The sequence below is a fragment of the Tripterygium wilfordii genome, chromosome 5 (genome assembly GCF_013401445.1).
Source record: "Tripterygium wilfordii isolate XIE 37 chromosome 5, ASM1340144v1, whole genome shotgun sequence".
Taxonomy (NCBI): domain Eukaryota; kingdom Viridiplantae; phylum Streptophyta; class Magnoliopsida; order Celastrales; family Celastraceae; genus Tripterygium; species Tripterygium wilfordii.
This window is the reverse complement of record NC_052236.1, coordinates 293207-309718: the sequence shown is the minus strand read 5'-3', so window position 1 is coordinate 309718 and position 16512 is coordinate 293207. Positions and strand designations below refer to the sequence as shown.

The 16512-nt window shown below is 37.0% G+C and overlaps 3 protein-coding genes across 8 annotated transcripts; 1 reads left to right on the top strand and 2 right to left on the bottom strand.

Annotated features, from left to right (window-relative positions):
* Positions 1-166: 166 nt before the first annotated feature.
* Positions 167-3097, bottom strand: LOC119998823 (dentin sialophosphoprotein-like). Of its 2 annotated transcripts, none has more exons than XM_038846267.1 (2): positions 2986-3097; positions 167-2433 (listed from the first exon to the last, which is right to left on the bottom strand). In XM_038846267.1, the coding sequence occupies exon 2, from the start codon at positions 2390-2392 to the stop codon at positions 212-214; it is 2181 nt and encodes a 726-aa protein (XP_038702195.1). In that variant the 5' UTR covers positions 2393-2433; positions 2986-3097; the 3' UTR covers positions 167-211. The 2 variants fall into 2 exon arrangements, with proteins under 2 accessions (XP_038702195.1, XP_038702196.1); XM_038846268.1 differs by having other exon boundaries at positions 167-2450; positions 2986-3036.
* Positions 3098-3465: 368 nt separating this feature from the next.
* LOC119998147 (probable pectin methylesterase CGR2) lies at positions 3466-7988 on the top strand. Of its 5 annotated transcripts, none has more exons than XM_038845384.1 (8): positions 3471-3622; positions 4561-4627; positions 4806-4930; positions 5128-5167; positions 5397-5438; positions 6203-6577; positions 7200-7255; positions 7612-7988. In XM_038845384.1, the coding sequence occupies exons 3-8, from the start codon at positions 4808-4810 to the stop codon at positions 7762-7764; spliced, it is 789 nt and encodes a 262-aa protein (XP_038701312.1). In that variant the 5' UTR covers positions 3471-3622; positions 4561-4627; positions 4806-4807; the 3' UTR covers positions 7765-7988. The 5 variants fall into 5 exon arrangements, with proteins under 5 accessions (XP_038701306.1, XP_038701309.1, XP_038701312.1 ...); XM_038845379.1 differs by having other exon boundaries at positions 4772-4930; XM_038845380.1 differs by having other exon boundaries at positions 4561-4648; positions 4772-4930.
* Positions 7989-8222: 234 nt separating this feature from the next.
* On the bottom strand, positions 8223-10692 carry LOC119998372 (pentatricopeptide repeat-containing protein At3g49710). The gene has a single exon (XM_038845692.1). The coding sequence runs from the start codon at positions 10486-10488 to the stop codon at positions 8326-8328; it is 2163 nt and encodes a 720-aa protein (XP_038701620.1). The 5' UTR covers positions 10489-10692; the 3' UTR covers positions 8223-8325.
* Between the last annotated feature and the right edge of the window lie 5820 nt (positions 10693-16512).

Here is a 16512-nt window from a genome sequence, read left to right as displayed (position 1 = left end):
CTAACGTGGCAGTTACTTGAGAATGAAACAAATGAACACAAATAACGTGCCAGTTTTGAGGATGTGTGAGAATCTTTCTTGTCGTGGGGTTTTGAAGAGTCAACTGAGTCATTCTGGGTCCAACCAGTATTACTATTGGTGCTTGCATAGCTCCTTTTTTTTCCCCCCCTTCTTCTTCTTCTTCTGTTGGGAGGCTCAAGAACTAGAAGAATCAAAATGACTCCTTTAGTCCTTCATCAACATTCTGATTTGCATTGCCATTGTCATTGGTGTTGCTCTGACCAGTGTTCTCACTCTCCTTTTGATTCATATCAGCACTTTGAACAGCATTCTCACCCTCATTCTGACCTGCATCAGCGCTGTTGTTAGCATCTTGGAAGGCTGAAGAATCAGTAGTATCTACACTCTGCGCTGCATCGGGGTTGTTGTTTGTGTTTGACGATGCATGTGTCTCTTGAAAGCTCGAAGACTCTGTAGAATCAACTTGTTCCTTTTGATCCGCATCAGCATTGTTGTTTGCATTTGAGGATGTGAGTTTCTCTTGGAAAGTTGAGGAATCAGATGCATCAGTATTCTGGCCTGCATCAGCATTGCCTTTTGAGTTGTATGCCTCCTGAGTGGTTGAAGACTCTGAAGAAACAACTTGCACCTTTTGTCCAGAATCGGCATTGTCATTTGCATTTGACGTTAGGACATTTTTGTTTGTCCCCTCTACTTCAGAATCATTGTTGGAGTTCTCAGTCTGAACTGCATCATTGTTCTTGCTTGTCAATGAAGTAGCAGAATTGGTCTCTTCTGAAGTAGATGTATTTGAGTCATCAATCTGTCCATTCAATGCATTTAATCCAATGGTGGCAGAGGAATCAGTAGACTCCTTATTAGCTTCATCTTCCTTTATGAAATGCATAGCACCCTCAGATGATTGCTTATAATTTGTGACTGGGTTATTATTCTCAGTTTGTTCCAGTAAGGGAGAGTCATCTCCTTTTGATACTGTTTCATTAAGTCTCTCATTTTCATTCAGAACTGTACTAGTCCCATTCTGCAGGGATGAACCAAGAGTTTCTGTAATACTTGCATCCTGTTGCAGTTCTTCAATTTCCATAGCAATTGTGGAATTATGGTGACCAACCTCCTCCTCTTGCATATTAGTCTTGTTTTTATCCTCCTCGCTTGTAGTTGCATTCGTGGAATCATTATTTTCTAGCATTTCATTTCCTCCCTGATTAGAGAACAAGTCATTCTGTTTGTCACTTACCATATCTATATTTGTTTTGGTGTCAACCTCAGACTCATTCGACTGACTGTTTTCTACCTTTTCTTCCCCATTAGAGCCACCCAGATCACTGTGCTCGTTTTCATTCAATGAAATTTGAGTTTCATGGGCAACTTCACTTGAAGCATCATCCCCCTTGTAATGTTGTTCCCTTGCATCCTCAATTTTCTTCTCATTTCCATCAGGAATCTGATTATTTGACGAACCTGACTCCTCACTCTTTACCTCCTTCTCTTCTATCTCTCTTTCTTGATTTTCCATCACATTGTTTCCTTCTCCAGCCTCTTTATCCTCACTCTGTTGATTCTGTTCTAAACTTTCCTTTTCTTCGGGTCTGTTCTCTTTGGCCTCTTCACTTTCCGTAACTTTGCTCTCCTTATTCTCATCTTCTTCACCATTCTTCTCTTTACTGATATCACTGTCCATCTCTAAACTCACTTTGCTTTCCTTGCCTTCATCATCCTTCTCCTTGCTCTCTTCAGTCTCACTGTCTTCACCAGAATTCTCCTTTCTCTCTTGGCTCGCCTTCTCTTCGTTAACATTTTCAATGCTCTCTTCTTTCAACTTATACTTAATAAAATTTTCCTTGCTCTCTTCTGTCCTACTGTCTTCACCAGAATTCTCCTTGCTGTCTTCGTTCACCTTCTCTTCAATAACATTTGCAAGACTCTCTTCTTTCGACTTATCCCCAGTGACATTTTCCTCGCTCTCTTCTCCTTCCTTGTGTCCATCTGTAGAAACTTCTCTATGCCCATCGGCCTGTTCATTCTTCTCTGGATCTTGATCATGTATCTCATCCTCCCCACTTGCCTTATCATCCACCTCAGGCTTGCTTTCTTTTTCTTTATTCTTTTCGTCTTCATCTTCTTCCTCTTCCTTGTGCCTCATATCTCGAATTGGTGGATCCTCCACTTCTGGGTTGAGGTCCTTTCTCCCTAATTTTGTAACATCATTCCTGCTTTTAGTGCTCTCTTCATATGCCACCTTCTTATCGCGAGAATGCCTGACTTGGTAAAGCAGCCAAATGCCCACACCAACCAAAAGACAGACTTGTACTGCATGCTTTACCTTAAAACCTTTAGATCTCTGGCTCCTTCGAGGTGATGACCTTAACATGGTTACTCTTTTGCTCTCTGAGAATTGTTCTCCCCAGTCACCTACAAAGATTCAACTCCTATCAGCCGTTTGAATGTCTATTAAGTCCATTCAAATCTAAATATCCGCAAGAAAAATTGTAGAGTTTGTTGTAAGATACATATAAAAATTCTTAAGGAAATGCATAGTTGATCTCTGTTGAGTAGATGCATCGGAATGACAGAAACTCAAGATTGCACAGATCAAACCCAAACAACTAAATGTGTATCAACTGGAAGATAGTGACGATCATATAGAAATCGATACTTGAACTTGGATAACCATCCATTAAATTGGTTGAAATTTGGCATAGACTGCTCTACAGCAATAAATCTAATTAACCCAACTCATTTAACATAGGAAAGAAAGATTTCATGCATTTCAATGGAATCCGATTGATTGATGTGCACAACAAATTTTGATTTTGATGTTAAAAAGAAAATATAATGTCAAAACAAACACTATAAAATGCAGAAACAGAGAACATTCACAAACATGCAGATCCAAACCTTTCAGTCTCATGCATATAAATATATCAAAAAATCTAACAAATGGAAAAGACAAAATCAACATACCAGAAAGTAGAGTTTGTGTGAAATAATGAAGAGGAGATATAGGACATCAAATGTGAGGGTGTGTCTCTCTTTCTTCTCTGAATGGAATTCTTGATATTCAGTAGCCGGGGATTTGGATCTGCGGATGAGGGCGCTTTAAAGCCACATGTATCCTGTAACTTAAAAAATGGAAAGAGGAAAGATCTCTTCTCTGTCAATTAATTAAAATGCAAGTTTCTTTCTTTCTTTTTATCCACTACACTACACGCCTCTGAAGGCGCGTGATTCACTGTCCAGAGTCTGTGAAGGAAACCATGTCGGTTAATTAGTTTAAGAAGGGGTGTCAAAAAATTGGTTAGATATCCAATAATAACATATGTTTACAAAATATTTATATGTCAATAAGTGTTTACGACCATTCGCCGACAGGACGCGCCATTTTGTTTTAACGGTACCGGTAAAAGTGTCAGTTTCAGATCTACGTCCACAAACAATACATTAAAAATAAAATAGTAAGAAAAGAAAACACAGAAAGTCTGAAACTTTAATAAGCAGCTGAACACTCTCCTCTCTGCTTGCTTTTTTTATTTGTGGAGCGCGAGCAAAACCACAGATCTGAAGATCCATCCCTCAATGCGGTTTACTTACTGATCCCAAGGTGAAATCTCCACTCTACGCTATTAATCTTATTGTCAAATGCTGTTATGAATTGAAGAGATTCCTGGATTCATTTTTTAGATTTATTTCCTTCTTTATTGAAATTATGGGCTTTCTAATTCATGTTTCTTGCTACGTTGATTATGGACGAAGTAGTTAAGCACTTAACCTGGATTTCAAAATAAGATTCAACTGTTATTTCTGCAACGAATTTTGTGTCCACTTGCTTGGATGTTGAGAAAACTAAGATTTCCACAACGCCAGCTTGTATAGCTATTTTGATTGATCTCTCCGACTATGTTATTCTTTTATTGGGAATAACTGAAATGTTGAACTTTCCAATGCTTTAGCAGTAATTTAATTTTATTTAGAAGGTTACCTGATTCCGTCTGAGATTTGTTTCACTTGAAAAGTTCTAAGCTTTCACTTAATTTTCCTCTTCAAGTTGTGATTTTATGACTCAAAATAGTTCTACTCATTCCCACTTTTCTCTAAGTAAGAATACATGTAGAAGGTAAAGTTGCGAGTTTTCTAATGTTACTGAGAATTTTAGGATGATCCATCTTTTTTCCTCAGGTTAGAATTATTTTTGACAATCTGAGAGAAGTAATTACCTTCAAATTTTCTGGAAATAAACTAGCATAATATTAGGGAACCAAGGCCTTTTCACTTACTTAAATGCTGGCAAAGACTCTATTTGTAGGCAGTTTTGAGCATTGGAGCCCTTGAACATTGTAATTCTTGTATGCATTTCAAATGGCCTTTAGACTTTGCACTAAGTGTGTTTATGGGGGAACTCAATACTACAAAGCGCAAAAACAATATCTAATGCGGAACCAAACTACCTAGTTAATGTTTACTCAATTGCTTCTGAAAAATGGAATATCATCCAAATTGTCTGCTGCTGACGAAGATCAAATCTTCTGGAATATCTACTAGGATAACTCCGGTTGACTATCTCCAGAAAAATCCCCACACCATTTTTTTAACATCAGGAAGAGCTAGGGTAGGTTTGAAATTGTATCCTGTGAGTAAATTTAAATTTCTTCTTCCTCCAGTTTTAAAGCAGTGTGTAAATTGCTTTTTTTTTTTATTTGTCTCTCTGCTAATATAATCTAATTTTAACTCATGTTTCTTTTAATCTACATAGATTTTGTGGATTCACTAGTTTTTCACACCGGCAGTTATGTCAAGGCGACAAGTAAGTTCCACACGGCGACTTGTCGACAGTGGAAACTTTTCATTTGCTGGAGCATTGCATTCAAAGTCACGTTCCTCTCCCTTTTTATCCATTGGCCTTGTCCTCCTGGTATAGAGCATATTTATGGGTCATTTTCTCTACTGCTAATCGATTTTCTAGCATGTATAGTGTAGTACTTGGTGCTGAAACTATAGTTATTGAGAAACAAGCATATCTAATCGTATTAATAAGATACGCACTTATGTTATTCCTATATACTAAGTTGGTCAAAGCCTAATTGGTTTTTTCTTGCTTGAAAATTGCAGGGAGCATTTCTTCTTATTGCCTATGCTTATAGTGGCTCAGGTGGGCTACATTCTGCCTATGCTGCTTCATTCACTTTGTTATGATGTACTGTCTGTATTCTGAAATGGTCCACATTTGCCTCTGGCCGTTGAATGCAAAATCTTTTTGTGGTTAAGCTTTAATGGTGCTCATTCTTTCAGTTTTTCTGAAATGCAAAATATTGGTTCTATCTTGAGAGTCTTATCTGGTACCTAATTTGTTGGGGTTACTTTTATTTTTTTGAATGCAGGTGTATTTGGAGGTGGCAAAGAGGCTCTTAGTAAGGTGGAAGGTAATGTACAGTTTACCTCTGAATGTTGCTTTTATTTTTATTTCCGGGAAAGAAATGCAAATAAAGATTTTGGTGTCATTTATTGTTTTTAGTGTGAGTTTCTGTTGTCATAATGTACATTTTAAACTACTCAATGTATTATAAGGTTAGAGCTCAAGATTGGAGTACCTTTTTTCTATTATTTTGGCATCCATAGTCCATACAACCACTAATGGTTAACGGAGTGTAAACAGATGAAAGCAGCACATCCAGGAAACACAATTGGTAGATCTATGGGGTTGGAATCTGTTTATCACCAGTTTCCTTCATTATTTTCTATCTGCTTTTTATATGCATGTAGTTGATAATGGAACGGCTTCCTATGTTCCATCTTCCTTCTCGACCCTTGAAGGGTAAGAGAGATGAAGGGTAATGCCAATTCATCATGGAGAATGGAGGAAAAAAGAAAAATTCTTTAACTTAAGTTCTTAGAAGAAAACTAGAACTCGAAAATCTAAAAATCTAAAAAGCTTGAATGTTTTTATGCCTTATCCATGAATTATTCAATTTTATTAATCTCAATTTAACCCAACATGATCTTGGAAAACTGAACTGTCTGTCAGTATGATCTGTTTGATGAACAACTTGATTTGTTACTGCTTAGAGCTGAATTTTTCGTTGATGAAAATATCCAGATTAGTTTGGTGAACCAGTAAGCTGTAAGCATCACCCATCAAGTTCATGTATTAATTTTACTGAATGTTAGGTCCAATTTCCTGTCATAGGTGACTTTTCTTGCACACTAGAAGTTCAAAGTGCAATACCTATTTTGAAGAAAGCATATGGTGATGGCATGCACAAAGTTCTGCATGTGGGCCCTGATACTTGTTCAGTAGTATCTCAACTTTTAAAAGAAGAGGGCACTGAAGCTTGGGGTCTAGATCCATATGACACAGAGGATGCAGATGCAAAGTGCAAGAGTCTTGTGCGCAAAGGAATTGTGCGTGTGGCTGATATCAAATTCCCCTTGCCCTACAGGGCTAAGTCATTTTCTCTCGTTATTGTCTCAGATGCTCTTGATTACCTGTCTCCAAAATACTTGAACAAGACTCTTCCGGAATTTGCAAGAGTTGCTGCTGATGGTCTTGTCATATTTACAGGTGATTTGCTTGAACGCTTAAGTTCTTTAGACGCCTGCACACAGACACTAAATATCCACTCATCCACACACACATGTAGGATCTATGCATGTCTCTAAACTAATATCTATGTTCATTTGTTTCCACAATGCTAAATGCGTAGTGAATAAACAGCAGATACATCTGCATCAGTAGGGTCAACAACTCAATGGTCTAAGGTGAAAGTCTGTAAAGATGTTTACATTGTTAGGCATATGTATCAGTTATGTCAAAGGTCCTAGATGAAAGTCGATTAAGATGTTTAGCATGTCTGGTGAGAATGTGCATGTTCACTCACAATATTCTGCTTAAGTAGGCTTGCTCATATTTCATTGAATTAGGTCTGGATCCTAACTAAAATACTCCCTGATATTTCCTCTACTGATTGCTATTACCATTTACACTTTTACAGTATTCAGATTAGACTTTTGTACATATATGCGGCCTTTGAATTAGATACATTTGTTGAGTTCTGCTAGTTCATTTAATCCTTTTGTTCCAGTATTTAATCTTCTAGCGTAGACAGTTTTTGACATTCAATGTATGCACACAAGTAGGCTATGCAATTTCAATTGTGTTTATGGTATCCATTTTCATGGTTTAGGTTCTCCTGGTCAACAGAGAGCTAAAGTTGCAGAGTTATCCAAGTTTGGACGACCAGTGAGTGCCTATCTGATGATTTTACAAGTTCCCTCCATGATTCATGTTGGACTTCTTTTACATGCTCACAAAATTTAATGACATTGTCAACATTGTGCATGATCTTATCCAAAAAGGGGGGAAGCACATGATTTTAGTTTGGACTTAAGTTTGGTTCGGGACAATTGCCTTATCATGTATTCATATTCACTGTACAAAGTTCCTTAATGACATAACCAAACACCATAAAGCTACAAATAAGAGTCTAGTGCCACGACTAAGAGGTTGTGCATCATGTTCTTTGTTTCTCAACAAATAATTTTCTTCTAACATACCAATTTCACCTTATAGCTGACACTTATTTTTTGTTTCTGTAGGCCAAAATGCGGAGTTCATCATGGTGGATTCGCTTTTTTGTCCAGACAAGCTTAGAGGAAAATGAAGCTGCCATTAAGAAGTTTGAGCAGGCGGCATTAAAGAGGTCATACAAGCCAACCTGTCAAGTTTTCCACCTCAAACCACACCACTGATGTTAGAAAATCTGTAACTTATACTTTCACGATTTTTTGGTTAATTTGTATGCAATCAAAACTAAGATGACTATCATCAGCTGTCACACAAAACATACCTTCTGCTAGGCAGTTGAATTTGGTGAAGGATAGATTGTGGGTATGATGACCTTATGTATTGTCCTTGATATTATACAGACCACTTATTAACATTGTTTAATGGAAAATTTGGTAATTTACTTTGATAGTATTTTTCACTCTTTTTTCTTGTGGAATGGCTGCTTTGCAAAATGGGAACTATTGAGCCAGTAATCTGGCAATTGCCTGGACCTTTAACAAACAATTTTGCCATACTGTACGGCCTATGTTTGTATGGGCCAAAATCTCTTCCGACAAAAATGAAAAGTTTTTGCAAGATCTTAGATCCATGAACTCGATAGATGAACTTTTTTTTGTATACATACGTAACAGATGAACTATTACCATCTAATGCCCATATTGATATTATTCTTTTAATGTACTAGTCTGCCTTACATTAAGGTGGCATTAAGTAGTAGTAATTTTACAGGCACTAACCAATTGTCACCAATAATCCCCACAACTGCACTGCCCATCCTTGAATCTATGAAATCTATGCGTATCTCTGACCGTGATTTCTCTGCCAGAAAGAGAAGATATAAATTTGATAGCATTGTGACAATCCCCACAGATCCTTAGGTTTTTCACTACAAGTATAGGCTCTCCATCTTTTGTTGAGAGGAGGCCAAATGCAACAGCTAGCTTCTCACTGTGATGCCCCAACATGAGCTCTTTCTCCTTGTGCCCTATTTCATCATCTTTAACCAAAGCCCACCTCACATCAGGTACATATCCTGCTCGTTTCATTCTCTTCGACATATCCTCCAAGAACTCATGAATTTCCTTAATCGTTGGGTGCGAAAAATCTTCAGCCACGAAGACATGTACCCTTTTCTTCACTTCGATCCAGCTACAACCCGGTTTCTTCTTCACACCTCTCTCTCTCATAAGTTTTCTAACTATAGCTGCGTCTTCCCATTTACCAACACTAGCATACATATTGGCGAGAATGACGTAAGGTGTAGCACTTGAAGGTTCCAGCAGAGAATATTGGTTGGCTGCCTTTACTGCTAGATCCATGTTCCCATGTGTTCTACAAGCACCAAGCAAGGCAGCCCAAGTAATGGCTCCCGGACTGAATGGCATTGTCTGAATCAGCCTCTCGGCTTCACTTAGCTTCCCAGCTCGTCCTAAAAGATCAATCATGCAAGAATAATGTTCTGCTTCTGGTTCTAACCCGAATTTCTCTTTCATCATGTCAAAATACTTCTGACCATCCTCAACTTTTCCAGTGTGTGCACATGCAGAAAGAACAGAGATGAAGGTTATGCTTGTTGGGGCAATATCATCCTCAAGCATCTGTCTAAAAAGACATAGTGCTTCTTTTCCAATCCCATGTTGTGCATAACCTGATATCATCGAATTTAGAGAGACAGTATTGTGCTCAGGCATCATATCGAATACGCGTCTAGCATCACGGAGATTTCCACACCTTGAATGCATAGCAACAAGAGCATTGTTAACTGAAATCTTATTCGCAGGAATCTCAGATTTCATTGCCAGCGCATGAATCTGTTTTCCCAGAGAAGGAGACAAATTGGAGCATGCACTAATCACGCACACAAAGCTACAATCGTCAGGGCGGTGATTAACGCGTTGCATTTCTCGGAAGCAATTGAAAGCCTCTTCAGAGTACTCATCGTTTAGTGAATACCCAGATATCATCGTGTTCCAAAGGACTAAATCAGGTTCAAGAATCTCTTCAAACACTTTCCTAGAATCAAGCATACGAACCCCATTGCTGCACTTGGAGTATAAATCAATTAAACCACTCCCTACATGACGATTCTGGTGAAACCCAGATTTGATCAACTTAGCATGAAACTGCAGCCCCCCCAGGAAATCCTCCATGCAAGTAAATGCTGTCAAAACGCTTGCCAGAGTAAACATGTCAACTTTAATGCCTCGACAAACCATTTCCTGATATAGTTTCAATGCTTTCAGGCCCTCTCGATGCTGCCCACACGCCACAATCATTGAATTCCAAGACACCTCATTTCTGACCTCTCCCATCCCATGAAACACCCGACTTGCCTCAGTCAACAACCCATTCTTGCCATAATACGTAAGAAGTGTATTATTCACTGAAGCATAAGAATCAAACCCACCAGAAACCGCCAAAGAATGGAATTGCCGAATCAAACAAATATTAGTGCAACAAGCGGTGATCACCCCTGAAAGAGTAAAGCCATCAATGTAAAGACCCATCTCTCTAATCTTCGTAAATAAGCCAAATGCAGCCTGAGTGTCCCCGCAATCCGCATAAGAAGACATGAGAGTGTTATAGGATACGAGGTCTGGGTCGGGAATTTGATCGAACAACTGGCGGGCAATTTGAACAAACGATTCTTTCGCATATGCTGCAATGAGGACGTTGAAAGAGAAGACATTAGGTTCATGGGTTTGGTTAAAGACATTCTGAGCAGCGTCTAATAGGCGGCATTTAGAGTAGAGGAGGATGAAGTGGTTGGAGAAGTAGGTTGAGGAGGGGATGAGAGACTTGATATAGAGAGTGTGGAGGGATTTGCCAGTTAAGAGGTTCCTCTCTGCCACGCATGTTTTCAAAAGGTGGCGAAAGGTTTGGAGGGTCCATGACAATTGGGTCATCAAAGTGCTCCAAAACTTTGTGCTTTAGACCTCTTCTTTTATAGAGTCCCTCCAATCCACTTGATTTGCTTTGTTTTGTCAGAAAACAGAGGAAAAGATTCCATCTTGGGGCTAGAACAGGTGTTGAAGCTCACTGATGGAGATCCAGGTAGGCTTCTCAAGATCAAGGAAGCCAAAGCTGCAAGGGGACATATTATGCCAAGTAGTATTCGGACTTTCATCCTTGGCAGTTGGCACAATGAGAACAATTCAAATTCCTACAGTGGGCCATTCTACTGGTCAAGAGCTTGGGTTGGGCCTACTACATTCCAACCCTTAATTAGGCCTTGGAATCAAAATAGGCCCATTAGTTTGCATTTAATTCTTACAACGGGTTTGGTTCAATTCTTTCTTTGGGACATACTCTCCCATTCCAAGTAGATGTCCGTCCGATTTGAAAAGAAAAAAAAAAACCTCCCATTCCAAGTATGCTCTCTCTCGGTTGTGGGTTTGTTAGATTGCTTAATGATGTGCAAATTGACTCATTCAACAACAAAACAAACAAAACCACTTGCTTGAAACAGCAAAAAAGAGATGTACCTATATGATAATATCAAGACATTATTGTCTTCTTCCTGGATATATATTTTTATAACGAAGATAAACCAATTTATTGTTTAGTATAATAGCAACTTCTTTGCTAAATTTGAGAACAAAGTTTAAGACAATATAAAATATATTAGTGAGTGTCAATGTCACAATTTTTTTAAAAAATGTCGGAATTAAATTATTTGGTTTTAGTGAATATTCAAATAAAAAGCTTGCAAGAAGGTTGTCGCGCTATTTTTGTCGCTTATCGGGTGACCTTAAGGTTTCAATGGAGGTTCTATATATGCTTTAAAAAGTAAAAAAGTAGAAGTGGAATTCCCCATATATTTTGCTTTTGGGTTGTATGCCATGGTAGCTGGGAGGCTCTTTCTCTTCTGCTTCTTCTTCTTCTTCTTCTTCTTCTCAAGGTTTATTCCTTTTTGGCTTCTATTGTTATATAGTATAATACTTTATTACTTGCCATATTAATTGGATTCAAGAACCCTTCGTGACGACTTTCCTTCCACTCATAACCCAAATTTCTTTAGGGTTGTTAGCTCTAGCCGCCTTGCTTAAATGTATTATCAATGGGACTATGGGACGATTTCTTCTCCTTCTTCTTTTTTTCTGGTTGAAAAAATAGTCAATGTTCGATTAATTAATTGAGTGGCTTCATCCCTCCCAACCTGTAATTGGTAATTATATGATGTCACTGCTTACACTACTGTTTGATAAATTAATTGACAAACCAACTTCTCTATAAGAAGCTTTCTTGGTTTCTTCACACACCAATGCCATCGAGAACATCTTTACCACTACTTAATACAATACAATGTCTTGGAATTCAAGTTGTGTTTCACTGATTTGGCTCGTGCCATTTTTAAGAAACTATGCATGTTTGTTAAGCTTCCTCATGAGTCATGATTAAGATGCATCAATTCTCATAATGTCAAAACACCCTCCACTCAGCAATACACTTGTGGAGATCAAAAAAGATACCGAACTTACCCGAAGAGATACCTAGGACACAGTCGGACACTTTCAAACCCCACATTGGTATAATACTTACAAAGGTTACCTCGGTTAGACCCAATAAGAAGAGTATTTCATTGTCATACCTTAATAACATCTGGATCTCGCGCAAATCATGTACCTTAGAATATCCAGCAAAGTTATCTTCGATAAACCAGTAAGGTCAGATATAGTCCAAAGAGGAATAAAACTCCCAAGAAGGAATCATTCTCCAATTCAAAGATCAAGAGAGGTTGTTTTCTATTAAAACTAAAACTTCCTTGAAATAAGGAAAATACTCCACGACAGAGTATGACTCATTAAACCAATATAAAAAAGGCACCTCGATCAAGTATAATTTACATACAATTCACTGCTTTCTCTTCATACTTGAGAGCAGGGGCAGAGCAGGGGTGAAGGCACCATTGGACTAAGGGAGACAATTGCCCCCTTAGTTTTAGGGTTTTTTGGAAAAGTAGTACTTTTCAAAACTCATTTTTGAAATCTAACCCACTTTTTTAGAAACATGAAATCTAACACTTTTTTGAAAGGAATTGTCCCAAATACCCTTATTTCACATTGTTTCACTCAAAAATCATTTTCCCTTCCTACGACATCACTCTTCATTCTTTTTTCTCTTCGTTCTTCTTTCACTTCGACGCTATTAATTTACGATTTTTGCCTCATTCGACCACCCCTCTGCACATGGTTATTCATGGGTATGTTTTATTTAATTTTGTATTTGTGATTCGAGTATGAGTTTTTCAATCTAGTAGTGCTTAGGGTTTCGAGTATTCATTCATTCGAGTAGTTTAGGGTACTTTGTGTGCTATGTTCCAGTATTTCATATTTGTTGTTTCGAGTCTTTTATTTTATTTGTTCGAGTATTTCATATTTGTTGTTCGAGTATTTTGTTGTATCTGTTCAAGTATTTCATAGTTGTTGTTCGAGTATTTGGTTGTATCTCTTCGAGTATTTCAGATTTGTTGTTCGAGTATTTCAGTTTTTCAACTTTGACCCTCCGTAACTTTTGATCCACTCGTGTGTTTCCTTATTATAATATATTTCCGAGGACTGATTTTGAAGACCTATAAGTCAATTAGGGAAGGAGATCGAAAAGATGTCACTTTGAAGTCTAACGGAGTTAATAAGAGATGTGAAGAACATTTTTTTGTTATACATTTTCTTGTTCGAGTAAATGGTGTATATGTTCAAGTATTATAAATATTTGTTCGAGTAAATAGTTTTTATGTTCGAGTATATAGTTTATCTATTCGAGTAATTGGTGATATGTATTCGAGTAATTGTAATTATCTGTTCGAGTATTTGGATTTATAAAGTGTTTCTGAATGAATTTTACACTTTTCTTTTGCAGAAATGGGTGATGTTGACATTGTTGTTATATACGGAGGAGACTGGGAATTTTCAGGAGGAATTTACAAATTCATTGGTGGTACTGGGAAATGTTTAGTAGTGAATGAGTCAATTTCCTATGAAGATTTTTGTGGAGAAGATATACAAGATTACGGGAATTGATCGAACTTCGAATGAGGTGGTCATGAAATGTGTCTATAACACACATTTCCATTTGGAACGGTTGGTTGTTAGCAATGGCGATAACTATTTACTCGAACAGTCAGAGATATTTACTCGAACCAAATATAGTATTACTCAAACATAAAAACTATTTACTCGAACAAATATTTATAATACTTGAACATATACACCATTTACTCGAACAAGAAAATGTATAAAAAAATATTCTTCACATCTCTTATTAACTCTGTTAGACTTCAAAACGACATCTTTTCGATCTTCTTCCCCAAGACTTGTAGGTCTTCAAAATCAGTCATGGGAAACATATTATAATAAGAAAACACACGAGCGGATCAAAAGTTACGGACGGTCAAAGTTGAAAAACTGAAACACTCGAACAATAAATCTGAAATACTTGAACAGATACAACAAAATATTCGAATGCATATCATCAATTACTCAAACAGATAAACTATATGCTCGAACATATAAACTATTTACTTGAACAAATATTTGTAATACTCGAACATATACACCATTTACTCGAACAAGAAAATGTATAACAAAAAAAATGTTCTCCACATCTCTTATTAACTCCGTTAGACTTCAAAACGACTCATTTTCGATCTCCTTTTGAATTTCAACTGGGGTGAACCATAAATATACTTGTAGGTCTTCAAAATCAGTCCTCAGAAACATATTATAATAAAGAAACACACTAGCGGATCAAAAGTTACGAACGGTCAAAGTTGGAAAACTGAAATACTCGAACATATAAAACAAAATACTCGAACAACAAATCTGAAATACTCGAACAGTAAAACAAAATACTCGAACAGATACAACAAAATACTCGAAATTGGACTCCTACTTAAACGATAAATTAAAAAATTGGAAACATAAAACGTGCAGAAACTTAATTAACTCAGTTGGACTACAAAACGATGTCTTTTTATTCTCTTTCCCAATCTCAACCGGGTTTATCCCCATTGACTTTTAAATACTCGAACAAGAATTACATGTATTTGTTCAAGTAATTACATATATTTGTTCGAGTGTTTGCCTTTGTATGTTCCAGTACTTACATGCTGCACTTTTCAGTAGTGAACTTCACAAATCCAAACTCCTTTGACTTGCCACTCACATGATCAAAGAAGTACAGAGCCAAAGAGACCTTCCACCAATGAGTGACAAGCCGATAGCCATCTGGGGAAGGTGAGAGCACGTGAGAGAGGCAAGCAACTATTTGAACAAATATATGTAAATACTCGAACAGATAAACAATTTATTCAAACTTTTGTATAAAGTTGGAACTCGACATAACCTCCTTAGAGGCTCAAACCCTAAATAACCTATTCGAAAGAAGCCTTAAACTGCTTGAATGAATACTCAAAATCCTAGGCACTACTAGATTGAAAAACTCAAACCCTAACCATTGCTAACTCGAACCACAAATATAACATTAATTAATACATACCATGAAATATTAGGTGCAGAGGGGCGGTCGAATGAGGTAAAAATCATAGATTAACAGCATCTTTGAGGATGAAAACTATCGGAGCGAAGCGTAGCGTTGAATACGATGGAAAATGGTGTCGAGGAAACATAACGAAAGTGAAAAAGAAGAACAATGTGAAAGGAGATGTCGCAAGAAGGGTTTGGGTTTTAAGGGAATTAGGGTATTTGTGACAATTCCTTTCAAAAAAGTGTTAGATTTCATGTTTTTAAAAAAGTGGGTTAGTTTTCCAAATTCGTTTTTCAAAGGTGTTAGTTTTCCAAAAAATCCTTAGTTTTTTTTAAAAAAAGGGTTTTTTGGAAAAGTAGCCCTTTTTAAAACCCAATTTTGAAAACTAACCCACTTTTTTAAAAACATGAAATCTAACACTTTTTTGAAAGGAAGTGTCCCAAATACCCTTATTTCACATGGTTTCATTCAAAACCCATTTTCCCTTCCTAGAACATCACTTTTCACCTTCGTTCTTCTTCTTCTTCGTCTTCGTTCTTCTTCACCTTCGCTCTTCTTCACCTTCGTTCTTTCATTGTATTCGATGCTGTTAATCTACTATTTTTGCCTCATTCGATCACCCCTCTGCACCTGATTATTCATGGGTATGTTTTATTTAATTTTGTATTTGTGCTTCGAGTTTACAATGGTTAGGGTATGAATTTTTCAATCTAGTAATGCTTAGGGTTTCGAGTATTCATTCGAGCAGTTTAGGGTACTTTGTGTGCTATGTTCTAGTATTTCATATTTATTGTTTCGAGTATTTTGTTTTATCTGGTCGAGTATTTTGTTGTATCTGTTCGAATATTTCAGATTTGTTGTTCGAGTATTTTGTTTTATATGTTCGAGAATTTTAGTTTTTCAACTTTGACCGCTCGTAACTTTTGATCCGCTCATGTGTTTCCTTATTATAATATGTTTCCAAGGACTGATTTTGAAGACCTAAAAGTCAATTTGGGGTTTACCCCAGTTGAGATTTGAGAAGAGATCGAAAAGACGTTGTTTTGAATTACATGTTAGAGTAATTGTAATTATTTGTTCGAGTAATTGTAATTATCTGTTCGAGTATTTCAGATTTGTTGTTCGAGCATTCCATTTTATTGTTCGAGTATTTCAGATTTGTTGTTCGAGTATTTTGTTTTATATGTTCGAGTATTTTAGTTTTCCAACTTTGACCGTCCATAACTTTTGATCTGCTCGTGTGTTTCCTTATTATAATATGTTTCCGAGGACTGATTTTGAAGACCTAAAAGTCAATTTGGGGTTTACCTCAGTTGAGATTCTAAAAGAGATCGAAAAGGCGTCATTTTGAATTACATGTTAGAGTAATTGTAATTATTTGTTCGAGCAATTGTAATTATTTGTTCGAGTAATTGTAATTATCTGGTTGAGTATTTCAGATTTGT

Coding starts and splice junctions, on each gene's coding strand:
- LOC119998823 (XM_038846267.1), bottom strand. CDS start 2,392: ATGTTAAGGTCATCACCTCGAAGGAGCCAGAGATCTAAAGGTTTTAAG.
- LOC119998147 (XM_038845378.1), top strand. CDS start 4,808: ATGTCAAGGCGACAAGTAAGTTCCACACGGCGACTTGTCGACAGTGGA. Junction 5,439..6,202: donor GGCTCTTAGTAAGGTGGAAG/GTAATGTACAGT, acceptor TTCCTGTCATAG/GTGACTTTTCTTGCACACTA. Junction 6,578..7,199: donor TGGTCTTGTCATATTTACAG/GTGATTTGCTTG, acceptor TTCATGGTTTAG/GTTCTCCTGGTCAACAGAGA.
- LOC119998372 (XM_038845692.1), bottom strand. CDS start 10,488: ATGACCCAATTGTCATGGACCCTCCAAACCTTTCGCCACCTTTTGAAA.